The sequence below is a fragment of the Manacus candei genome, unplaced genomic scaffold (assembly GCF_025592945.1).
Source record: "Manacus candei isolate 608988 ecotype Guabito, Panama unplaced genomic scaffold, ASM2559294v1 h1tg000050l, whole genome shotgun sequence".
Lineage (NCBI taxonomy): Eukaryota > Metazoa > Chordata > Aves > Passeriformes > Pipridae > Manacus > Manacus candei.
This window is the reverse complement of record NW_026138098.1, coordinates 16,932,467-16,958,796: the sequence shown is the minus strand read 5'-3', so window position 1 is coordinate 16,958,796 and position 26,330 is coordinate 16,932,467. Positions and strand designations below refer to the sequence as shown.

Here is a 26,330-nt window from a genome sequence, read left to right as displayed (position 1 = left end):
CCATATTGGAAGGCAAGGCACGTGCTTAACTAGCATTAACCTAGGGCTGGAGAAGTAGAAAAATCACTATTGCAACAGCAATGAGGGAAAGTTCAAATAATACTTTAAATTCTGCTGTAAACCCTTCTGATTTCTCAAATGTAATGTTAATCATATTATTTTCCACGATGTCCGTGTTTAATATTATCAATGGCTATTTGAAATGACTGATAAGAGATGACTTAGAGCTTCTTAAAAACTGAGGCTTGAAAGCATGGATGCCTTAATTAGGCTGTAGAGTTTCCTGTCTTGTTGAATGAAATAATATTGACCATATCACAGTTGTTACATTGACAAAACTAGCACTTTCACTGTTGCAGTGTGCACATTCACCAGTTTTGAGTTGATGAGGGTAATTAAACCTGGTGGCACTGTCAAGAAGCCAGCTGGATATCACTATGATAAGGTGTCAGGCTTCATTCTTACAGGATATTCTGAAGCATCTTATCTTGCTCTTTTTGAAACTATTAATTCAATATGAAATACTTAAAATCTTAATTGATCAGAGAGAGACAGCAAAATGTCCCTGACTTCCGGTGTGGATTTCTGTTCAAGTCTGAAGGAAGACTGGGTGTAAGGGGAGGTCTCACTTCTTGGATACATGTCCTGTTTGAAGTCTGCTTTTTTTTTGCAAGAGGCTCATTTGACATAGACAGCCAATGTTATAAGAGAATTCACATCTGCTACTCCTCCAGAGCATCTCCTTTCTACACACCAAGCCTTTCTTGAGCAGTCATGTTTCTCACTGGCTGGCTTGGTTAACTCTCACTCAGTACACCAGCTTTCTGGAGCACCTTGTGGAGGGGATTCCAAACTCCCCAAATGCCATAGAACTAGACACCATGGTGCTGTTCATTAAAACAACGTGGGGATGAGGCACTTCCCAATACTGGGTAATTAAGTGACATCAAGTGTTTGTGTTATTTATCTTGTTTTCCAGCAGGGTTGCGATGGTTCAGTGCAATAAAATGGCTTTTTCTGCTCAAACTAGAAGTTTATGCAGACATAGGAATACCAGTAATTTTCCACCTGAGAAACACAAGATTAAACTGCTTTCATGATTCTGGTGTGGTAGCTACTAATTCTGCATGGAGTGAAATAACATTGAGGGTCCATGCAGAACAACAATTGTGTTTTTATTTAAATCTTATTTATTGCAGGTCTTTGTGTGTAATTTAAAATAGCACTTCAAGGCACTGTGAGAAATCAATGGCTGATATCCCTGACCCAAGGCAGACTCACGTGTCGGGGATGGTTTAGGTAGTTATGTAACTGTCCCCGTAAATCTCCAGTGGGGGAGATTTCACAGCCTCCTTAAGCAATGTGTTTCACTGCTCATCTACTCCAACCACCAGAAAGATTTTCCCTGTGTCAGACTTTCTCCTGTTGCAATTTTGAACATTACTCTTCTCACTGACCATAGGAAGACTTTTTTTCTTTCCTAGTATTGGTAAATCTTTATATTAACGCCCAAGCTTCCCTAGACCATCAGCTTTCTACTAGGTTGAAATTCTATTCCTTGAAATGTGCATAACCCAAAGTGCTTGAAATAATTAAAACATTGCTGTTGCTTCCTGTCTTACAAAGAACTAAATTTACAGCTTTACCATTAAGATGAGCTCACTAGGCACAAACTTCTTTCCTGAATATAACTAGAGAGAGGAGCAGCAAACCTTTTTCCTTTTTGAATACTTTAAGACTAAATAAAATAATTTTTTGTCTTAGAGGCCTTAGCTTCTGAAGAATGGAAAAAACCCAATGATATGAGCTGCATACTTTACAGAGTGGGAGTTTTTTAGTTGGTTTTAATTACATGTAAGTGATGACAATAGTATTTGTGGTTCTTCTTTCAAAATAGGTATTTTTATTCACTAGAATGTAATTTTTATATTTTTTAACATATACCACACTATGATCCATATCTTTATCAGCAAGGAGGGGTTTTTTTGTGCTTAGGTGTAATATTTAGCAGGTAGGACTAAATCTGTTGTTAAAGTTCAGAAAAGGGTCTGGAATGAACAAAACTTTTTAAAGGTTATCACATTATCAACTATATGAGTCTTCCACTACAGTACCAGCTTCTAATGAGAAAGTGTTTCATGCTAATTTAAGAAAGCCTCAGAACTGCTGAAGAGTGCTGACCCGTACTAGGCAAATTTATTTCATCTATAATACATAAAAGATCAGGATTTCCTTTTGCAGAAACTATGCTGAGTGTGCAACTGGGAATAGAACACTAGCTGATTAAGGTGTTGTGAAAATACAACTAACTTAAACTTTCAAAAGTAGTTTAATTAGAGATTAAAATTATTGGGGTTCAATGAAAAGCATGGCTTTTACCCTGAATTTTTAAAAGATCTTTAAAAAGACATGAAATTAAGACAATTTCTCACAGCAAAACATTGAGATTCTGAAGCATAATTTCTGTTTTACTCATTAGTTCATTATATCTTTGGTCAGAAAGCCTGTTGCTAACACTTGAGCAAATTGTCAAATACAAAGATTAGCCTGAGACATGGTCAGTGAAATTGAAAAGTGGATAGAGTGGCTAATAAAATAAATTCGGCAAAGAGAGTGGTTAATATAGTAAATTTGGCAAAGATATTTCAGATATAAAGATAATAGATTTTAACATTTTCTTTCTGTCTTATGAACACTGGATTTAATCAACAATAGTATCACTTGATACTCTAAGTTATTGAAAATAACTTGGAAAACACATTCATATTTTAGAAAAAGGTTTAACCATCAAAGATTAAGGTGAGCATTATGAGGTAAATACATGCAGCTTTGCAGCAAAGCATGATGGAAAAAGCTGATATTAGCTAGCAGTCAGGACCAGTATGCCAGTATGTCCTCAGAAAACCACAAGCTTGTAAAAGAAGCAAATTTATTCTCAACTAGTGTATTTTTGTAAAATTTCCTCATTTTAATAATTTCCACAGAAGGAACTTCTTTTTGGACTTCACTACAGATGCAAGGAACAAAACACTGGAAACAGATTCAGGTTTACAGCAGGTGCTAGAGAAAAATAACGCCGCAATTCCAAATCCATAAGGGAATTCTTTTGCGAGTTTCTAATTTGTTGCCAGAATTTATCATTAACTTGTTTCCTGTAGCAATACCAAAATACAGTGACACTTCAAATCCACTAGAGCAATTTATAAAAACTGCACTTTGGGACATTTGTCAAATATAAGATTGAATAACTGACATTTCTCAACTTTAACCTCTAAAATATAGAAGTACAAACAAGTTCAATTCAGCATAATTCTATATCCAAACTTCAAAAATGGCCTCTGACATTGTCTGAAATATAAGCTTTTCAGCACCAATGAAGTTTGTATTTGCTAGGAAGTTGGTTTTTTTGAGAAGAGCTTAAACCTTGGTCAGAATTTCGGTCACCCCTGATTGTGGTTCAGGAAAATAAGCTACTTATGATTGATGTTTTCAACATGAATCTTAAGCAGCAAAGATCTAACATGGCCCTCCTGAGTTTTTGTGTATTGAGATGACATTTCACATGTATATGGTTCATGTCTATATATACTATACACACTACACATACACACACCCACCATGTACATATAAATATATATATATATATAGTGCACCTATGAGGGCCAAAAATCTTTTGCAGCTATTCTTGTTAGTTAAGGTACAAGCACAATCATCAGGATTCACCAACCAAGAACTGGATATGCCAAATGTTAAAATAAAGTCTGACACAATAGCTGTGCTTTTACTGTTCTTATATTTAATAGTGCAAAAAAAAAAAGAGTCAGTAGTTTACTATTTAAGATATTCCTAATTCTAAAAATATTTCCATTTGCAACCAAAAGTGCAATAGCTGCTTTTTTGCAAAAACATCAGGTAAAATATTTGAGGCCAAATTATTATACTCTTAATGTTTCTGTAGAACTGAATTATAAAACTAGCAGTCCTTTATGCAACCTTAAGAATAAAGCTTTAAAAGATCTCTTGCTGAGCACATTGGCAGTATGTGTAAAGCAAATATAGTAAGTCCATTTGGAGCTCAAGCTGTACAGAAGTCAATATGTGCTAACAATTCTCTGTGCTGGCTTGTTGGATACATCATTTTACATCTGGGACACTCGAGAAAACTTTCATCAAGGAGGCTTGAATGTTTTGGGGAAGGACTTCTGTCATACGTGGTCAGCTTCTCGTCAAACAGAGCTTGCAGATCTTCTTGTAGTTCCACACGTCCAGATTCTCGGAGTTTCTGGAAAAGGAGGAGCTTTAGTGTAAGACTGGTGCATACATGCACTGATCAAATACCACAGGGAAAAACATTAAGGCCTGATGGCACACAAGCCTTGTGTGTGTTACAGCACTAAGCATTGTGTCTTGTTCACCAGCAGCAAGTTTGAGCAGAAGCATAATGCAGCTGTCACTGTGCAACAGACAAAACTAGGGAATACATTGTGATACAAAACACAGTCGTGTTCCCTGCTCAGCAATCTGACTATTCTACATCTCCTGCAGCAGCACTGTAGGAAAAGCAATGCCTGGCTAGCTGGCTGTCACAGGGTTCTGCTCCTTGGGACCACATACCTGAAGGATGTAAGGACACTTGCTATGCTTGAAATAAGATCCCAAAGTGAGATGTATGTTTATGCAAAATCCCTGACTGAATTCACCTGCAAGTTATTCAGTACATACCAGAGGTTCCAGACGGGATATTTGCTCCCTGGCCTTGTGCAGTTCCTTGAGGACTTTGTTTAACTGATGCTCCAAGTTCTGGCGATCAAGCTTTCCATTCTCTAAGTCTGTGGTGCATGTCTGGATCTGGCAGCCCCCCAAGTAAAAAATAAAGAATTAAAGTCAGAATTATTAAGAATAGGGAGGAATATTTCCCATTTATATGTTTAAAGTCAGTTTTGCTCTGCAATCACATCCTACAATGGGATTAAAAGGAAAATTAAAAAAAAATAATTAAAAATCACTTGTTACTTTCACTACAATGAAATTCATACATGTCCATTTTATCAAAATCACCCTTAGCAGCGGTGAAGTTGAAAGATTTTTTGGTTGGAGGGTATTTCAGTTTGGACAGAAACTATGGATAACACTGTACACCCAAGTTTAGCAAATAAACATAACTGTAAAAATGTACTTGTAAAAAAAAATAAAGAAAATGGAAAAGATAGCAATGCAATTATTTCTATAGCTTTATCAAAAATATATTGCAAAACTTCAACAAGCTGATTGGTTTAAGGACGTTTCCTGTACCTCATCTGAGGATGTAACTGTTGAACTAGTGACTGTGGAGAAAATAATATCAGGTTTGATCACACTCATCAGTAAAAGGATACAGATTTTCCTCTTGACAGATGTGTCAAAATTTTTAGAAGCATCAAGAGATTATTCACAGTTGAATATTCATGCCTAGTATTGCTTTATTTAATATACTAATCATTCTTAAATTTGACATTAGTCTAGAAAGACTTTATGCATAATAGAGATTAAATATCAGCATTTTAGCATATAATTGGGTACCTGTTGTTCCAACAAAGCTATCCTTGTGTGCTCCTCTTTCTGTTTGAGCAACGATTTATGAAGAAGTTGCACCTACAAGGCAGAGGAACACTTGTAACAAACAACTTTCATATACAGTAGTTAATAAGCTTGAAAAAATGATGAAGCTAAAGTGGGATGGAAGTAAACTTTTACATTCTCACGCCAACAGAAAATATATACCTGTTATGCAACAGCCAAACTCGATTTAAGTATCTCTACTTCCCTGAGGAAAACCCCACAGAAAAATCATTATTGCACTGAAAAGGGGAAATGCAGGATGATGTTATTGTTAAAAAAAGAAACACAAAACTGATGTTTCCTAGGTAATTGCCAGGATGCTGAGAAAAATTACACACAAAACCTACATTTGTACTAACATGACACAATGTTAATAGTATCAAACAATGCAGCTTTTTTTATAAGAGAAAAGAACAAGTTTAAGGCTCAGAAAGGACTAAACTATAATAATTAAGTAATTGCAGACATTAAAATATCCTCCACTTTCAGTATGTATCAACTTTTATGACAATGCTGCTGTTCTGCTTCAAAAAATAAACATCTTTTAATCAGCGAGAACCAGCCTGTGTTTAGAGGGCTGAACTCCTGTTCTGGTTTTAGTATACTTCAGTGTCTAGTAAATTTTATTCTCTTATTTCGAATTTCAATTCTACATTGCTTTATTATTGACCCCAGAATTCTAGTAGCAAGTCTATCATATTTAGATGCCCTGAGGTCTGTCCTTCAAGGATGACTTTCCAGTTTCTCTTCAGCAGTTATGTGGCCATGATTTCATGTCTAGAAGAAGAAAGAATAGATTTTTTTTTTTTTTTTTTAGTGCTACCACGCTGATAGGAATATTCTAAGACACCACTGTAATTCTCTGTGTAGCAGAAGTGGCACACTCCTCATGAGTATTTCATACAAACGAAGGTAAGCATTGAGTATTTTTAAAGACAAACATACAGCACATTCATATCTTTCCCCAACTTAAGGTCCATCCCTTCCCTTGCTATCAGTCCCTTGCTTTCTAGTACTCAGGGGTACTTGCAGAGATCTTATCCATCATATACAGAATCAAATGCAGGAACTCATCTGAATGGAAAAGCAAAGGAAAAATAATGCAGCTACATGGCTGCAATGGTTGGCTGAGGGCACTATCTGGGGACACAGCTGCTTATTCAGTAGGTATGAAACTACAAACCCACATGTGCATTGTAGCTGCCAGGTGACAGCAAATATCAATGATATTCCATAGTTAGGAGCACACAATAAAATGAATTTTCACCTTTCCTATCCTCCTTTACTATTAATCTTGAGGATGAACTATATTAGAATCAATTCAATATTTTCTCACTTCTCCCTCATGTCCCACAAGACCAGGGAAATAAGTGAACAAAGAAGTTCCTTGTTTAGACAACTCAGTTTTAATCACAACGACATGAGTCTAGATCTATGCAGAGAACAGTTATCAGAGTGAGTGATGGGCCATTCTGATTAAGTATGACTTTTCATCTCTCTTGGTTCTTTGCTATTATCTCAAACCTCCAAATGCATCCACTTACCTGACAAGAAAGATCTTCAGCTTTTTTTTTTCCTTCTCTGAGCTTTTCTTTGAAAATTTCATTTTCCTGTTTTAGTCTCTGCACTTTCTCTTTCATTTTATTTTCATTTTCTTGAGCCTTCATTTCAGCAACCCGTTGTGACTGCAATGAGGCGTTTAAACTCATTATTTCTCCTTGTGTTTCTTCATATTTCTTTTTGAATTCATTAAGTTCAAATCTCAGCTGGGTTACAGTGCATCTTTCAGTCTCAAGATCCCTCTTAGCAGTTAGTAGCAGGTGGTCATAGTATTCTTGCTTTTCCTTTTGCAGATGACCTTAATGAGTCAGAAATAATTGAGTTAATAATGTGGAAAAAACCCCACTTAAAAAGCAGGGCACTAAATCCTTAAGCATTTTAAGGCTGGTTAATAGAAACTGACATAGTAGGCTATTACATAGGTCAGATTAGCACCAAACTTTAGTTAGAACAGCTTTCAATATTTATAATGCATAGTCTCCTTACCTATACAGTTACTGGAAAATTGCAACTTGGCATGTGCATAATATTTTGTGCTACAGCTACTTCCATCACTTACCCTTACAGCAATATTACAACCTTTGCCCCAAGTACACAAGCTCCATGACCCACACAGTTCTTACATGCCCTCATGCATTATACTGACACATGGGAATCTGACCCAAAGACACCAGATTCTTACTTCCACTTTTAGCCTCCCTAGCATTACTCCCTCCCCAGAGATACCCTGGGGATCTGATAGACTCCACCATTGTTGACCAAACTCAGACCATCCACTATCTTTTGCAGACCATCTTCTTCAAATTGTATGCCTTAATTTACTTCTAAATGGCAAATAGAAAGAACTAGGATAGTTCTTTTGCTAAAAAAACCCCACGACTGCTTCTTGGCTAGTGACTGTTACTTAAACCAGAGTTTGAAAAATTTCTGCTTGTTGACACAAGAAAAGTTTAGTAAGTAGGAAAAAACTAAGAGGCCTGCAGTAATACAGTCAGTAGTAATACAAAATAGAAGCAGAACAAGGAATGCAGAATTTCATGGGATTTGCTGATTTTGGCACTGTTTCTTGTCTTTGATACTGTTATGATTGAAGACTTACCCTATTTCTTCAAAGTGTAATTTACCAGGGAGAGTTTCTAACTTGACTGTTCTCCCTTCCCTCAGCTACAAACTAAGCCTTATGTTCTCGTTAGCAATACTCCCTTATAGGGTGGTGACATCCTCAGAGACAGACAAGATTTTCCTTGGAAAATGTTGTCATATCTACTTTCAACTTGTATAGCTAGATCCTTAGAAATCTGGATTTCTGCTACTGTCTAGCTGCTTGAAGAAAGGAACTTCCTTACATCCTAACTCGTGGTCTCCTGGCTGCTCTGATGACAAAGCTTTGACTGCAGTAACTCTCGAGTTACATTTCCTGGTAAGCTACTACTTCAGTCTGTCTTCATCTAAAAATACTGTTCACAGATTTCTGAACAGCACCAAAACAAGATTTTGATGATATTTTATTGTTTTCCATAAAGATTCAAACAATACAGAAACCAAGCCACTGCATGTGAGTTACTGTGGTAAGTCCGTGGGTATGCTCTTACCCCACATTTAATGAATTTACCTTGCAGGTCACTTGCAGCATATATGAAATAATAGTTTGATAATAACTAAAGCAAGTCAACACCTTCTGGTTCTTCTGCTCAATGTGATTTTAATTTTATTAATACTGAGAGGGTGTGCCTTACTGAGGAACTGCACAGCATGGAAGTGTGAGCTGGCGGTGTCCAGATCCATATTGCGAAACACTATTTTGGACAGGTTCCAAAACCTATCACAGGTTTTCATGCCCTGCAACAACTGTTCAGGTGAATAAAGAACGTGGTAATCTTGAGTCATTTTTATAATATTTATTTTGAAAAAAGTAAATTTAAAAAAATCTGATCCACACCTAGCTAATAAATCCTTAATGCTTCCATTATGTCGGTTGAAAGTGTACTTTGAAGGATGGGAGACACCTATTTATCTCAACACTTTCAGCAAACAGAGAGGTTGCTAATAGTGTGTCAGAGCTGTTAAAACCCATCTTTGAAGTGGATAAGAACATGAAGTACTGTTGGTAAGTAACACAGATAACAGGAAGCAAAGAAATATTACTTAACCAAGTTTTACCAATAAGCAGCCAAAGCGTTGAAAACAAAGTCTTGATTTTGATTAATTGTGCTATCACTTGTTTTCAGAAAATTTATTCTATAGATAATTATGGTTTGAGTCACTTGTGGGGAAAAAATAAAGTTGATACCTTCTGAACTGAATCCTTTAGATTCTTGTTGGTTAACTACTTCTGACTTCTGTTCAAGTTCAAAGATCCTCCCAAGCAATCCCCTGACATATGCTTCCCGTTGCTGGTCATACAGTAGCCACTGTTGGTTTTTCTCAAGAGCCTACAGGAAAATGAACAGAAGGAAAAAAAAAGTCTCTTGTAATTTATCAGATTTTAAAAGTGTTTGTCTTATTCCTTAAAAATAAGAGAAGTTATATATCGCACAGTTTAAAGATAAGCTATGTCTCCTGCAAATTGTAGGAATCTCCGTACAATAAATAAATCCATCTTCATTTAGAAAGATAAGGCAGGATGCTGAACATAAGTTAAAACTGCAGCAATATTAAATACTCATTAGATTACTTCTTGGAATGCGAAAATGAGTTAAAGAACAAAGGCTTTCTCGAGTCATGCCTAGATTATGGAAAATTAACTTTTCAATCGTGAATATAAAATAAAACATAAAATAATAGACCTTGAAAATGGAACCTAGAGTTTCTAAGAACAAGAACATGGAGTTTTTAGCTGATTGGATCATAGAATTATTCAGCTTGGAAGGGATCTTGGGAGGTTTCTGATTCAGCTTCATGCTATTCCAGGCAGTGCCAGACCAGGTTCCTCGAGGCTCCTGATTTGTCAGTAACCCCTTTGTTCTGATGTTCTAAGCAAGGTTTTTCAAAGATGGTGGAAATCTTATCTCAGTTTTTTTATTTTGCAAGGTTTTGGTTTTTTCAATTTAAATTATTGTCTTATCACAAAATAATTTTAGATACTATATTTTGGAGGGAAATATACCCTCTGAGGTTCCATGCTACCAAAAGTGTATACGATGATAATTTACATTCTTACACATCACAATACAGATTATATGCACTTGCAACGCTGTACAGGAAACTTACATCTTTCAATTGTCTTTCAACTTCAGTGCTGTTTGTTACAGCTTCCTGCAGACAAAGGACAACCTGTTAGTTTAAAATAGATGGCTGAAAGAGCAAAGCTAATTCTATATAACTATATAACTATTAATTTCACATAAATACATGTGCCTTTTGTGTTTAAAGATCTTTAGAGTTGGTTGTTGTTTTCCTTCTTAAAGGATCTAAGTTATGTAGAAAACCATTTCATATATTTAAAATAGACTGTTCTGCAAGAGATGGGAAAAAGATTTACATTTTATTTATTCCATAACTCTGCAACTCATAGTTACACTAGAACATTTCCTAAGAAGACCATCATGTGTTTTCTGTTGAACTGCTCTCTTGGAAGACCTGAAGGGTGTTCTCCAAAGAGCTTTTGAAAAATCAAGATATTTAAGATATTATTTAAGTACAGAAAAAAAGGTGGTTGTTCTATTTTTGTATCCTTATACATTTGACAATAAGCCAGACCCACAGGAGTTATTGGGGGAAAGCTCCAGACAGAGACCTCGACAGCTTCACTGGGATAACAGGAAGATAGTTAACATCTGGGAAGTCGTGCAAGCCTATCCGGAACAATAAGGACAAACTGTCTGATTTTCTGAGACCTGATCCACAGTACAGTGCTTGAAGTATGAGTCGGAGAGTTCTTGAGACCCATTTAAATCTAAAGAGCAGGTAAACAGTTCTATTTCTTCCATAATCTGACATGTTTATTCTCTGCATGATAGAATGAATTTAGGAAATTGTGTAGATGTAAGTTGGAGGTAACTTCAATCAGAAAAAAATAGATTGCTACCCAAATCCAAACTACATTTTTCCAATGTTTACCTATGGGTTTTGCAACATGATTTACAACAAATTTTATAACTGAAAAATACAGAGGAGCTTTGAATGCGGTCATTAAACTTCAGCACTTCCTAACAAAAATAGGATTTAAAGACACTACAATTGTTTATATGAACGTTAGAATCCTGCTCAGTGAAAACTGTGTCATACAACTGTTGTTTCTATTTCAGAGCTCACATGCCACCTAGCAGTTTCAAGCAGCATTGCTAGACTTGTTTTCAAGTTTTCCATGACATCCAGTCAAAACATCAGTCATATTTGTTGTCCTCTGTTGATAGATCAGTTAAGATTTTAAAAGAAAATTATGGTTTTAGAGTAATAGGTATTTTTGTAGTTTATTGTCAAAAATATCCTGAAAATCTGTTGACTTTACATACATTTTAAATTATCTAACACAGTTCAAAGTCGCTTAAAATTGAAAATAAATATATTGCATTTAAAGTGGTATTTACTAATATACTTCATTTAGAAGTGATACATATTCAAAAGTGATAGATTAAGATATTTTGCTATGTATTTGCCTAAAGCAGAATTTCTAAGTTCCTTGTAGAGCACAGGGAACCAGCACCATCTATAGGTCAAAAGCTGGAAAAGAAAGACTTACAGGCACTTAATTTTAGGTGCCAACTTCCCTGTGCTCCGCATTGAGATACCTGCATTTTCCATGGAACATTAGAACAGGGAGAGTTGTAAAAAACAACTAGTATATTAAATGCACTTGCAAACGCTGCCAAGGATTGGCACCATACCTACTGACCACTTAGAATGAGAGGAGAAACTCATTATTCCTGTCCTACCTCGTGTCTCAGTGAAGTATTTATAGTGTGTGATGCCATAGAAAGTACAATTAGTTTTAACAACTGAGACACAAATGAGGATTTATAAGAACAGAGAGGAAAAAGATATTATCATGACTGAAGCTGAATTAGGTGAGGATCTTAGTGTGTCTTTATTAGTGCCCCACATCTCTATTGCTGCTGCCTTCTCAGCCTGTCTAATCATTGAGTACACAAATCCAAGAAGGGCACAGTATCTGCTTAATCAACAGGGATCATTACATGTAGTATCACTAGTCACACTAGCCATGTGAGCTTGCATAAGGGACCTTGCAGTACAGCGTGAGAGAATTCCCTCCCCAGCTGTGTTGCCTGAAGTTGTGCTCCCTGACTGTTCTTCATTTAGCATTCAATCTGGATATCATCTCTCTACATAGAAGAATATTTCAGAATGCAATGCAGCTTACAAGAAAATTAAAACCCCATCGTAGTTTATAACAAGTATTGGTGCTTAGTGGGCACAAATTCCAATTTGCAATTACAGCATTTCTTTAGTGCTTACCTGGGATGCCTGAGAAGTGCTACTGGCTTTGTTCTCGAGATCAGAACATTTTGCCATGACAGCAGATAAATTACATTTTAACCGGTTAATTTCTTCTGATAGAGAACAAAGTAACTGTTCTCTCCTTTCTGCTTCCTTTGTTTTTTCCTCTAGTTGATTTCGTAGTAAGGAGACTTCACTATTACTGGTTTTGGACTTAAGCTTGTCTTTCAGGTTTTGGATTTCCCTGTCTTTCTCTCCAACAAGATGGTTGTGTTTTTCTTTTTCTTTTTCAAGGGAATGTATTTTCTAAATGAAACAGAATAAAAAAGTGACACAAGTGAGTAACTTAGTCTATGCAACAAATGCATTAGCAAGTTTACAATAGTTTGAGTGATCTGAGCAACCAAGTCTAGTGGAAGGTGTCAGGGAGGTTGGAACTAGATGATCTTTAAGGTCCCTTCCAATCCAACCCATTCTATGATTCTATGATATTCACTTTTAAAGATTCTCTCTTAGCCTTTAATTAGCTGAGAATATTATTTTTACTCAAACCAGACAATACTAGCACAATCACCTGGAATATTTCAAGTGATAGCAAAATGAGTCTGAAGTAGATGAAACAGGGAAAGAACGCAAAGAACCAAATTTCACAGGCTTGGTAGGTACTCAGTTTTGTATATGAATACAGATCACTACAGTATATGAACCTTCAAACACAAGCAGTACAAGAACTCAAAAAAACTTCCAGTAAAGACATTGATGATATATTTCTTAGCTTATTTCTCAGCATATTTAGTAGCTTTTGGGAAGCAGTAGAGCTTTCTTGCAAACTACATGACAGTAAGCGAGGTTACGAAAGAGTTATAATAAAGCATTCATGAGAAGGATCCCATTTTCCAAATTATGTGGCCCTTCAAAATGTGCTTAGTAGGTATTTTCAACAGGCACTCTCTTTTGAGTAGGCCTCCAGCACAGGTAATTATTACACAGAATTAGTACTGCATTTAAGATACCTTGGGGCTTTCCATGAACTTCTGATGTGAGAGCATTTAATTTTTGGTGAGAAAGGCCGATGCTGAAATCCTACATGTTGAGAAGTCATTAGAAGATGACAAAGAAACTGAAACAAATTGAATTTTAGAGAGCCTCATTTAGGGAGTGGTTGAACACCATAGAATGCTCACTAAAATTAAAATATTGACACCACAGAGTACCTGGTACATCTAAACATGGGGGTGATTTTTCACTTGAAAACTAGGAACCCAGTATTAAGTAACCAACACTGAGCAAGCAGCAAATGCTAACAGACACAGTGAATACACTAAGGAATTTAGCCACAACTGTACATGAGCTGCCCAGGCATAGCTGATCCTTGGCTTAGGATTTCTCAACTGACGTTGTGGCACAGACACAAGCAAAGCCTTTTTGCCAAAAGAAATGGCCTAGAAATATTAGTGTGCCTAGTCTCCATTAGCTGTATACTTTGAAAGAGTCTACTTAAAGTTTTGCAGTCCTTCTGGGAAGCCTGACAGTATGTGACTTGGTCACATATTAAGTCTTGAACTTCTCTCTCTGCAACCACAGGTTTACCTTGGATGGAATTTGCAGTCTTAGTTTCTGCTCTTTGGTTGCAATGGAAGAATAATGTAGGGACCTGATTACAGTTTTATTTACCTATAGCTGAGTGGGAGCTTGACAATTCACTTCAAGCAAACACTCAGCACTTTTTGGCATGTTCTTAGACAAATGTTTGCAAACATAATATTCTTTGCAGGAAGTGCTTAAAATAATTCTCCGCGACCTGTTGGACACGAGAGGACAGGTCCTAACGGACTAGTTGGCACCTCTGGCCTCAAGTCTTTGTATTTAGCAGCCTTGTCAGATGAGTGTGATTTTATTAGTTCAGTCATCTCTGAAAAGTACACGAGAATGAAAACGTCAAACTAAAAGTTTGTCTAAGTTGTCTAACAGTACTAAACCAGCAGCGACATCAAAGTAAGCGAAGTTTCGAGAGGAAAGGTGGGGCTCTGGCTCCCGGGCCGGGCAGGCCCGGAGGCCCCGACACGGCTCGGCCGGCTGGGCACACCCCGCTCACCTGGAGGAGCCCGCTCCTCTCCGCCTCCGCCATCCCGCCGCTCCCGGGGGCGGCTTCCTCCGTGGGATGATTCCTCAGCCCAGCGCTCTCCTGTTTACCCTTCTCCAGCCCACTCTCAGCTCTGGAGCTGCTCGACTTTAAGCCCCACTTGCCCATAATACGATCTTTGGCGGTCTTGGGGTTCATCTTTCGGCGCCCGTAAAACCCAAACGCGGCGTCACGGAACAGCGATCCCTTTTAGCGGGCAGGACATGGCTCCCGACAGCTGGAGTCAGGCGCAGGGCTTCCCGGATCCTGCTGCCGGCTCTCGCTCCGTGGGACGGGACGGGGCCCGAGCACCCTAAACCACAGCCCGTCCGGCCCCGGCCCGGCGCCGCTTCCGGGAGTTTGAATCCCGCGGCTCCGGCCCGTCAGTTCCGGGGGTTTGGAGCTCGTCACGGCGGGCGGTGTGGAGGGACGGGCGGTGCTGCCCTCTCGTGTCGCTTGCCGGCGGTGCCTGTCCCCACCCTCCGCCGCGGCGCTGGCCTGGCTGGGGCGCGATGGCTCAGCGTGGAGCGGCCCGCTCGGTGCGGTCCCGTACCTGTCTCTGTCCTCGTCCCTCCCTCAACACGTGTGCTTCACATTACTTTTTTTTCTCCTCCTGAAGCTCTCCAAATCTACCCAAAATCTAATAACTTTAGAAATTCCAAAATAAGGTGGGATGGTTCTCTATGATCGTGTAAGAACTAGGCTGAAGTATGCTTACATGTGACTCATCTTGCTGTTTTCCCCCCTCATCTCTGCTTGGCACACGTGGTGCAGTGGCAGCGTGCACTTCTCGGGCTTTAACATCTGTTCCACAGCTGAGAAAAACTTGCTGTAACGCTGAGCTCGGGGAGCTGGGAGCTCTTGTGCCTGTCATGGAAGTTTTACCTTGTTACTGCATATGTTTGTGTTAGGACAAAACGTATGCCTCCAAACAATACAGAGGCAAACAAATACCACCTTTTTGGTTAGTTAGTTGGTTGGGTTTTTTTGTTTTTGTGGGTTTTTTTGCTGTTGTGGGGTTTTTTTGTTATTGTGGTTTGTTGGGGGGGGGGGGTTGTGGGTTTTTTGTTTGTTTTTTTTTTTTTTTTTTTGGTACGCATTTTCTTAATTATTTTCCATTTTTAGTTATGCATATATATTTTAATAATTTCTCAATCTGTCTACTAGATCCAGCCTGTTCCGTGACGAAGCTGCAGCACTTACTGTGCAACACATCGTTGTTCCAGAACGCAACGGGAGGGGGAGAACTTACACTGGTTTTGGGGACCGTCGCTAGTTTGTGACTGTAGGCTGTCACGGAGGCAAGCCAAGACCATTTGCAAACAATGAAGTTCTGCAAATTAAGAAGGGAAAAAACATAACCCATCGTGAAATTTCATACCTTGGTATACCAAGATGAAGATTTCATATATCTTGAGTACTAGAGTCGTGTTTAATGTTGATGTTGCTTAATGCTTACTCTTGCCTTAGTTACTTACTAGAGATTTATCACACAGCTTCAGAATAAAAGCAACCAAAAAACCCTCCAAAAATAAATCTGCACTCGTTTTTGCACTGTGTCCTTTCTGTTACAGGATTTCATTAGCGAGAGCTGTTTTTTGTGCAGCAAGACAGAACTTGGTGTCAATTTACAGGACTTTTTTTTTTCCTAGATGGAGTAGCTAGTCCGTCATAGATCCACCCATAGACCTTCTTTATTGTAAACCAGCAATTCCCTGCCTCCTCTTCCTGCTAGCATTTCAGTCCAGAAGTTAAGGAGTGTGAAACTGAAGACTTCCTTGAATTTATTTTGTAACAGTCGACATTTAGGCAAGACGGGAAAGAATGCTTCGGGTAATTGTGGAATCTGCTACCAATATCCCTAAAACCAAGTTTGGGAAACCAGATCCTATCGTTTCTGTTATTTTTAAAGGTAAGGAAAACTGTCATAAATGTAGTCAGGGAGGAGGTTTTGTGTAAGACAGTGCCCTTTGTAAGCATTTGAAAATCTGTGAATACATGTTTTCTTGAAGCTATGTCTGATGTAGTTTTAGGGAAGACTTTTTAATTAGAGAGACAGGAGTTACCTGGATGAAATTTGAACTGGATGGAGTGCATTGGTCTGTCTGTCCAGCTGTGCTTCTGTTTCAGGATTCACATTTTACAACCTTTTGCAAGGGCTTACCCCTTTGCTTTAGAAACACAAATCTAATTGCATAGATAAATCCACTTTTAATTCTGCTATTGAAGATTACCTTGTTTTCCATCTAAAAAATCCTTCTTGTCTTGATCACTTTGCACAGCCACTGCTCACTGTTACACAAATTTTTATTGTGACTGGGTTATTGTTATTAGTAGCATGTTGAAAACAGTAGTTACTGAAGGTGTTTGTTTTTATTTTTTGGGTTGTTTGTTTTTTTTTTTACAAACTGATGTGCACTTCAAAATTTTGCCTGTTGAGATTATTTAATTTAAAGATTTAGGAAGGAAACCACATTTTACACTTTCATTGCTCGTCAGTTATATATGGGATAAGAAGACAGTGTGATAAAATTAGCACTTATATGTAAAGCTATTTTACTTTAACTGTTGCCATCATTTCTTCACTTAGTCTAGAGGAGCTCCATTTCAGATACTGATTTATCTTTAGGGTGCCAAAACCTCCAAGCAATTTTGGATCATGTAATACATTAACCCAAACTGTTACAAGCAGGCATCTTAATTCCTGGTGACCTGGTTTCCTAAGTTTGGGGTTTTTTATCCCCTCGTGTGTTAGAACAAGTGGCAGAGACTGTCTCAGTAGCTTTTGGAACTTCCTAGCTCTTAAAATATGATTTTACTTGCCCTGCAAAAAGTGATGATACTATAATTTTTCTGTTTGTTCCATATTCTGCTACTTCTTAAGTATCCATATTCTCTTTTCAGTTCCTTGTCTTTTTCTTTGCTTTCCTGTTACAGTTTTGCCTTTGTGTTACCTCTGTTCCTGCAGTTTTATACTCCAGAGTTGGTTTACGCCTCCACTTCTTTAAATGTCTGTTTAATCCCTCCTTGTAATCTTTTGTTCCTAATATGTGCTCTAATGCAGTTCACTTTTACTAGTAAATATAAGTTACAGATTTTTTTTTTCCTGCATTGCTGGATTTGTTTTTCAGTCTTTCAGTTATCCAAACACAGAACTTGGACAACAAACATTGAAGGAATGAGTTTATATTTATGCTTTATGTGCTATAACTGGGATTTTTAATGTTCACAAACATGCTTAACCAGTGTCACAAATACAACTTCAAAATTGTGACAGGTTTAGTAGGATATTTAATTTCTTATGCCACTTCTACTTATATGGGTTTACTACATACCAGCAGTCTGATTTTTTGCTTTCTGTCCAGAGTGATTCAAGGGCAGAAAATATGAGGCTTTTGCCAAGCTGTTAAGCAGCTCCGATTTAATTTGTGAGTGGAGTGCCTGTTTGCCAAATGCAAGGGCGTAGGGATCATATCAGAAATATGTTGAACTTCCGGCTGTTAATGTTTATAGATGTCTTTTTATATACACTGATGATTCCCCTCTCACTCTGTTAATGTGTAGAAATGGGAAACTAGTCTTATTTTATTTGGGAAGATTTATGTCAAACGGCATCAGTCTTTAACTTTAGTCCCTACCCCATGTAGATGCTGGGGGACATAAAAACACATTTGGGAGTGCATTTTCTAGACTGGGAAAACCTTGAGCATTTGCAGGACTTTGGCCATAGCCCTGCAGTACATTTTCATGTTCTTGTTTGACTCTGGAGTGTTCTTGGTGAAGTCTTAGTGAGTAGCACTCATTTGACAGAAAATTGCTGTGGAAGCTGACATTTCATTAAACAATATTGTGTTCAAACTTTAATTTACAGAGCCTTTGCTGATGGCAGGTTCAGTAAATTTAAGGCTTCCATGAAATCACAGAGTGTCTCTTGGGATAAGACCTTTGTGGCTATGGTGTAAAGCAAAAGCTTACGGTCCTACAGCTGTTAGTATGAAAGTGACTGCAAAGGTTTTATATGTTAAGACACGTAAGTTAATACGCCTTCATCTGTGAATAGGATAGACTTCATCAAATTACAATCAGTTAATACAGTGATTTATATTAGCCCCATATTAAGAGGAAATAGGCAGCTGTTTCTGTTCTGATGTCTTACATTAAAGGGGTTTTGTGCGAACATTTGACTCTTTTTTTCACACATTTATGTTCAGTCCAATGGAATGGAACTTTTATTTACTTTAAGAACAGCTCACTGTTCAAAGAGAACTACACCCTGAGAGTAAACTAATATCGCTATCTGGAACTGGGTGCTGTTCTTACAGAATTCTGAGTTCATCATCACTCAGCGTGAGACAAATTGTTAGTCCAATTAGTACAAAAGACTGCTGCCATTTGCTAAAATGGCACTGAGTGGCAATGATTAAATCAGTGTAGTGGTTTTGGTTTGTTAGATTCTTGTCTGAGGGTGTAAAAATCTACTCAATTGGTTATCTGTGCAGTCAATATTAGGGCATTTAGTGCTTTGATCATTCCTTTTGACTACCTCGTTGCAATTTACGCATTAAAAACTGAGGTGAAATGGCATTTAGCTTGATTGGACTAACTTGAGTAAAATTTCTTTTTCCATCTGTGCTGAATCTAAGAGCTTTCCAGCAGGCCTGCAACAGTGCATAGCTATGTTAGTTTATACTTCAGTGTGTGAAAGAAAAGAGTATTAGAGTGCAATTATTCACTGCATTTATATTTCTGTTTTGCAGAGAATTAAATTAGCTACATTGGGGTTTGGAGATTTTTGGAGATCTACCCATTTGATCTGGCACTTGTTGCCACTGTGCAATCTTAATTCTCCTTTCACAAAACTGTTATGGAAAACTTAGTTAACTGAAATATGATTCTCAATGAATCTAAGATTTAGGACTGTTATAAAAGAAAATGTTTGCTTCCGCTATTCCCCACCTGCTGAAATTTATTAACATGCTATTTATAATAAAAGAAAGAATTTAAGATGGAAGCATTGGTTGTTTTGCAGTACTGTAGTTATCTTTCTAATGATGGAACAGTTATTATTTAAACAGCTCATCTTGAATGAATTTTTTTTGAACGCTGAGTCAACTCATTGGCCCCTAAGTTCTTATTACAGTCATTTCCAATTGAGAATATTGACCAACATGTGGTAGTCTAACACCTTGATGAAGATAAAGCTAATAGTGATTTCTTCTACAGTACCATAGCTATTGTAGTTGATGAAACAAATATATAGAGTCTCCTACCTGTAGCCATTATAATTTCTTGTTTTGTGGTAGGGCCAAACTAAAAATAATGACTGGCCATATCTTACAGTTTATCCTTAGGTCATTCCTAGTCTTTGTTATATAGCTGGAATCATTACCAGTAAAGGAAGAAACCTGAGGGCCTGAAACTTGTGAGCACCTGGAATAACTGCACAGTCCTTCTTACCCTGCCTGGCAATGGGATTCTTGGTTGGAAAAAAGAAAGAGCTTTGCCCACAGCTTAAAAACCAAACACCCCCACACCCCCCCACACAGTGTACTAAAATACTGATAGAAGTGTAATAAAAGGAAAGTCAGTAAAGAGAATATATACAAAATACATCCGTGAGGAATATGAATGCCACACTCAGACTGACTAAAATTACAACTGAAACCCAACGTAAGATGTTTCCCAGTGTTTTTTTATCTGAAGTTCACACAGATGCATGGCACAAAAAGTTTTTTTCTCATTATAATCTAGAATAAGCATATTGTTAGTGGAAACATAAATAATTTATTTGTATGAAAATGGGTAGTCCAGATTGTAAAATTTTGCTCCTTGTCAAGAATTTTCTTGACTGTTGTTCAAACCAGGGCTTTCCTTACCTTAGAGAGCTACACTTGAGCTCAGGCAGGGATCGTAGGACTTTTATCCATTAGTTCTGTCAGAGTCAGGTCTGTGATTCACTGTCTCCTTTACAAACAGCTGCAAGTGTTCATTTTTTCACCACCACTGAAAACATCTTTTCCCGGACTATCAGTTTTTAAGGGAAGTGCCAAACCCCAGATCTGGGACACTCAGTTTTGAAAATGCATTGTCTCCTATTAGATAACATGAGGTTGAATTTCTCTCACTAGCTGGTTAATTACTACTTTGTTCTGCAAAATGTGAGTCCACAGCATGGTATGTTATGAAAGCTTTTTCCTTTGTCCTGCGGTGTGAGTCAATATCCTGTATAAATTGTAGACAATTCTTGTTACATAAATGTGAGTCAGTTCTCACAATTTGCAGCATGGGCTGACTTTTTCAGTACATCCCACTCTCATCCAGTGAAAAGAGCCACCACAGTCTCCTGCCTAAGTAGTGGGTATATGAACTTACCCATTTGGCAAGTTTCTTTCCCAGGCCTTTGCAATGTTTTCCTGGCTAAGTATAGTTGTAACTTGTGAATAATAAAAATCCCGTTATCTTTACTGTAGTCAAACACAAGGAATGTGTCTGAAACTTACCCTTCTTGTGGTGACTAAGCATTTTTTAGATCAGCTGTTGTTTTACTGACTGTACTTAAATATGCTCATTTGTTATCACAAATAGGTGCAAGTTCTGTTTAAAGAGCTGTGGTGTTGCCAGTGTTCTTTGGTGCTTCTCAGAGTCAAAAGATTTGTTCTCCATCAGAGCTGTGTACATATAGTGCAACTGAAAAGTAAAAATAATGCCACAGTATATATAATTTACACCATACACACATTACCATGATTTGTAGGTTGCCCAAATGCAAATTTTACCATGAAGTATGGAAAATTTGTAATTTTTAGGCCACAGTCAATGTTGGTGAAGTGGTCCACATAACCTCTGGAAACTGATTTTTCAGGAGGGATTGTGAATGTGTATTTCTGCTAATGTTTGCTCATTTAAAGCAGAAAATACTGACACTGTAAGCATATTTTCTAAAGATTTTTTTTCGTGTGATTTTCTTTCAGAACTAAACACAAGTATTTTGTAATTCGGATGTGGTAAATATGTAACACATTTTCATTACTACTTTCCCAAGTAGTACTTTAATACTATCACTTAGAGGTTACTGTTTGGTTTGATGTCTCCAAGTCTTTTAGTCTTTCTTTTTTTTTTCATTATTCAAGGTGCAGTCAAGGGTCATAAAAGGCTGAGAAACCTAAATATTTATTTTGCTTTTTGGGAATACATCTAGCTATGCTTAACAAAAGAGAATGAAAAGCCTCAACTGCTAAAATTGCCCAGGGGACTTTTTGATTGTAAATTGTGCAACTACTGGAAGAGGTAAAAAGATCTGGAACATTTGGTTTAAAGCTCAAATTTTCTTTTGAGAAGTGAAAGGAAAAATTATATTTGTGTAGTGCTTTAGCAAAAACAAATAATCACCCTTTGTTTGTATTTACAGATGAAAAAAAGAAAACAAAGAAAATTGACAGTGAACTTAATCCTGTTTGGAATGAGGTAATTTTTTTTAAATAAATCCTTGGTCGTTTTCAAGACAAAATGCTTTTAAAGTCTGTAAGTCAGTTTTAACAGTTGTGTATGTTGTTAGGAAGAGGAACTAGTGTAAGTACATGCAGGTGAATGGATTCATCTTGCACCATGTATTGCAATTCATTAAGTTATGTTTTGATGTAAAATTAGATGGATAACTGATGAGTTTATGGCCTGGTTTTGTTCCCACTTTCTTTTCATCAAATGATAGCCATTATTTAGCCACATGTATGGGAACATAAATGGATTGTTTATTACATACTAGGAAAACCCTACAGAATTAGAATAAATTTTACATTGCAGTTCCTCGTGGTTTATCTGTAGGACTAGTCCTATTTTGCATCTTCAGTAATATTTTTCTTGGGGAAAATGTTTTCTTAGTAGTGTTTTTTCACAACCATAAATAAAAGTTAAATATTATTCTTACATTTTGTAATTAGAACTACAAAGAAAGTCAACCTACAACTATTTGTCTAAATTCTGCAGAAACTGACCTCAGCCAATACTGGAGAGGAATCGTATCAGATATTATGAGTGAGAAGAGAATATGTATGTTAGTGTGAGGAAGTGGAACTCAAAAAGAGATTATGGCTCACTGCTAAACAACTCTGTTATTGTTACTAGTAATTAACAAATCAAATATGGGCTATGAGCGTTTTTCACTTTGCTTTTGCAAATGTAAACTGGTTTGGTCTCTCACTAAATGCAAAATTTGTTTCTGAATAATTTTGTTGTATGTGTTACTCTTCTGTTAATTAATTTCTACATAACTTGTAATTATAATTTGGGTTTGGTCCATTTTTTTGTTCAGATTCTTGAATTTGACTTGAAAGGAATTGCTCTGGATAATTCATCTTCCCTAACAATTATCGTGAAGGATTTTGAAACAATTGGACAAAACAAGTATGTTCTTTCTTCCCCACCCCTCCCCCTTCTCACTGTTAAACAAAAGTTTCAATACAGAAGTACAGGGGGAACTGATAGCTGCTGTTTGCTGTGCACTCTTCTCTGTCAATGCCATGTAGTGTTGGCTGTTGCTGTTTTGAAAGGGAGTACATCAAGCCATCTCTCTTGTTTTATCAGGACAGATTTGGTATGAATTAGGCATACAGTCGTGTTTATTGATAGCAGTCCAATTCCATTGTTAGCTTTTTTTTACTACTCTGCCTCCTCCCAATATGTAGATTCAGGTTTTTACAATATTCTTAACAGCTCAGTCATAAAATTAAGCCAATGCCCTCAGGTCTCTCATTCTTGAGATTCCTGCAAGTCAGTAAAGCAGGAATATATTGCACGCCTCTGACTTTAGGGAAATCCCAGAACTTGAAATAGGAAAGTTTGTTAGTAATCAGAATTTTGTAATGGATTTTATAATGTATCAGAAAAAAAGAAGGTGATTATCTTAAGCACCTAAAATGTTTTACTCTGTATGTGGGTTCAAAGTTAAGCAGGTATGTGTTATTTTTTTTCTGCTTGGGTTTTTTGTTTTTCAAACTGTATTTGTAAATACCGTCTAGACTCATAATTGTAATGCTTAACCCCCAGTGTGTGCAAATGCCTGTTTGGTTTGCTTGAGTTTTATGCTTTGGAAGTTGTTCTCCACATACTTTTTCTGTCTATAATTTAAAAAGTAAACCACTGGAATTCTTGGGAAAGTGACTTCCATGTATGGAATATGTAGTCCTTACCAAAGCCAGAGTGACACCTTCAAAGTAATGCTCTTTGAAAACAGATCCTCAATAACAGCCACCTATTTGCAGTGTGTGATGTGTGTGGAAGGGCTGTTGGCAGGGAAACAGGATAAGGGGGTGAGAAGAGGGAAACACATGAGCAGGCATCCTGATTGTAACAAGACAATAGGAAATAGCACCTTGTGTTTGTTTTAAAGACAAAAAGCACTGTAACAGCAGAAGGGATTTGATATTAACAAATCATCACATTTAGACAAAAGAGTACATGAAAGGGGGGAATGTGAAATAAGTTTCCCACCTATCACTTGACGTATGCATAACCTGTATTTCTGTAGAGTTACCAATTCTATTTACCGAGTTGGAGAGAGATTTAGGACTACCATATCAAATTTGCTATTTTTTCACAGTATCCTCTTTCAATACTTAAGAAAAAGTCTATAGTTAGATATATACCTGCAGTGCTGCAGCATTTCAAACAGGTGCTCAGTGGAAGAGTGAGCAAATGACACTCCCTTGTTTTGTCTGCATGCTAGTTCAGGATTGCGAAGGTGGAGTGCAATGCCTGCCTAAGGTCCTTACTACTGAGAGCTATTCTAATCACAGTTTAAGAAACCCAGTGTTTGCTGTGTGCTTTCGAAATTCAGGAGTAGACTCATTAACATGGGAGGTGTATCAAGTATTTAAGCTAAGTAGAATTTGAGTCAAAATCAAGAATCTTTCCCTTAGAGGTTCATGTTTTTATATATTTTACTTTAAAGCCTAGATTGAATTTGGATTTTGTTTTTGACTGTAGAGTAGGCCTAGGGGCCTCTATTGCCTAAGAATGAGCAACGAGAAGAAACTACACCATGTCTTTGGGTTTACTTTTTTTCTTCTGGAGGAAAATCAGTGGGGATTGCTATTGTTATTTTGAAGGTAGAGACAGTGTTCTGCACTGTCTTTGCTGCAGTGTAGGCTGGAAGCAGAGCAATGAGTTTCTCAACCCAGCTTCCCTCTCTGGCTGCTCACTCAACCAGCTCCTGGCCAATACACACTCTGCTATTCCATGCGTGGTTAGTCCTGACGAGTTCCAGGCACCTGGTCTGTTGCTGTGCCTTAGAAGTGACTACAAAATGCATACTCCCCTCTGGAACAACAGAGCAGAAGATTGCAATGTAAGACATGATTTGTTCCAGCTCCTAGAAACTGAAATAGCTCTTCATCCAGTTCGTTCTTAAACTGACGCAGGACGAGTAATACAGTGGATGTTGTTCTGCTTTTACGCTGTGCCAAAGCACTGAACTCATTGCTTTGGCATGTTTCTGTAAATTAACCCTGAAAGAACATTTGAATATTTTTCCATTTCTTTTTTCCTGGAGAAAGAATTTACTGCTTCATTTACAGGATCACTAAACTTTTGCAGATAGATTAAATGAGTGCTCTTCGTAGTAAAAAGACACAGTCATTGGAAAAGATAAATAAAGCAAACCACCACTGTATGCAGGCAGACCATCGTAGGAGTAAACCAGAGAACTCATATGATTCATGCTTAGTTAGATTTTCCAGCATAAAGATGTTTGAAAAGAGAACACATCTGTTTTCTATTACGTCTAAAACCTCAGTAGAAAGATTTCAAATTCTCAGAACACAAATATTTATGCAGTTAAAAAAAAAAAAAAGGACCAAAAAAATAACAAAACAAAACAAAAAAAACCCCAGTAACTTCAGTTGTCCCTGTGAAGTTAGGAAAAAAAAATATTAACAGGAAGTTAAAGTTGTGTCTGTATGAAGCGATTTTCATTCTATTTGAAAGACTCGGAATTATGTGTTTCCCCATGTCCTTTGTGTAGTTAGTAACCTAGTGACAGAGGAAAAACAGCTTAGGCACACCCTTTTCTCTAGCAGAAAAATGCAGCCACAAATGAACAGTGCAGCAAATTATTTAATCATGATTAAGTATTTTTCATAGTTTAATAATTTCTAGATTGTTTGAATCCTCCTACAGCTGTACTTTTGTGTGGATTCTTTTCCACATAAGTGTGACTGTGTGCAATTGCAAGCTTCCCTTGTATCCATTGTATGCAAGATCCAGCCAGTTTAAGATGCAGTTTTGGGCTTTTCTTTCTTGTACAAAACAGAATCCATGTTTGGGGGGTTTTTTGAAGTTTGTTCATGCAAAGAGTATTATCAAATAACTAATGCTAAATAGATTTTTTTCTTAATAAAAATTGCTCAACATAACACAAATAACAGTAGGTGAGTATTGGTTCTTGTAGCATAGACTCTATAATGAAACATACACACTGAGAAAGAAAGGTTCAGTATAGCAATTATAAATGCAGTGTGAAATCAAGTTTGCTGATGAGAATAATAAATATAGACCTCTGCCAAAATAAACCCTTAAAAATAGGTAAAAAGAATTTAAATGCTTGACTCTCAGGCAGTTGAAACCTCTGGGCTTCCAGTAGAAGTAGCATATAAGCTGC

The 26,330-nt window shown here is 37.2% G+C and overlaps 2 protein-coding genes across 4 annotated transcripts in view; one reads left to right on the top strand and one right to left on the bottom strand.

The window, feature by feature from the left end:
- Positions 1-2,947: 2,947 nt before the first annotated feature.
- Positions 2,948-15,038, bottom strand: CEP55 (centrosomal protein 55). The gene is made up of 8 exons (XM_051800586.1): positions 14,651-15,038; positions 12,574-12,861; positions 10,369-10,413; positions 9,449-9,590; positions 7,143-7,456; positions 5,560-5,631; positions 4,723-4,848; positions 2,948-4,282 (listed from the first exon to the last, which is right to left on the bottom strand). The coding sequence occupies exons 1-8, from the start codon at positions 14,834-14,836 to the stop codon at positions 4,076-4,078; spliced, it is 1,380 nt and encodes a 459-aa protein (XP_051656546.1). The 5' UTR covers positions 14,837-15,038; the 3' UTR covers positions 2,948-4,075.
- A 1,306-nt stretch (positions 15,039-16,344) lies between these two features.
- The window catches only part of MYOF (myoferlin), a 65,495-nt gene continuing 55,509 nt past the window's right edge, over positions 16,345-26,330 (top strand). For all 3 annotated transcript variants that reach the window (XR_007906798.1, XM_051800522.1, XM_051800521.1), the window contains exons 1-3: positions 16,345-16,589; positions 22,086-22,141; positions 22,986-23,077. Coding sequence is in view for 2 of the 3 variants with exons in the window: in XM_051800522.1 (XP_051656482.1) it covers positions 16,502-16,589; positions 22,086-22,141; positions 22,986-23,077 (236 nt within the window). In the remaining variant the exon portion in view is untranslated. The remainder of the gene's footprint in view (positions 16,590-22,085; positions 22,142-22,985; positions 23,078-26,330) is intronic.

What these genes read in the sequence shown, in the direction of transcription:
- CEP55 (XM_051800586.1), bottom strand. Translation starts at nt 14,836, where the DNA reads ATGAACCCCAAGACCGCCAAAGATCGTATTATGGGCAAGTGGGGCTTA. An exon ending in AGAGGAGCGGGCTCCTCCAG is followed by an intron (nt 12,862 to 14,650) that starts GTGAGCGGGGTG and finishes TGTTTCATTTAG; the next exon opens with AAAATACATTCCCTTGAAAA. An exon ending in GCACTTCTCAGGCATCCCAG is followed by an intron (nt 10,414 to 12,573) that starts GTAAGCACTAAA and finishes CTTTGTCTGCAG; the next exon opens with GAAGCTGTAACAAACAGCAC.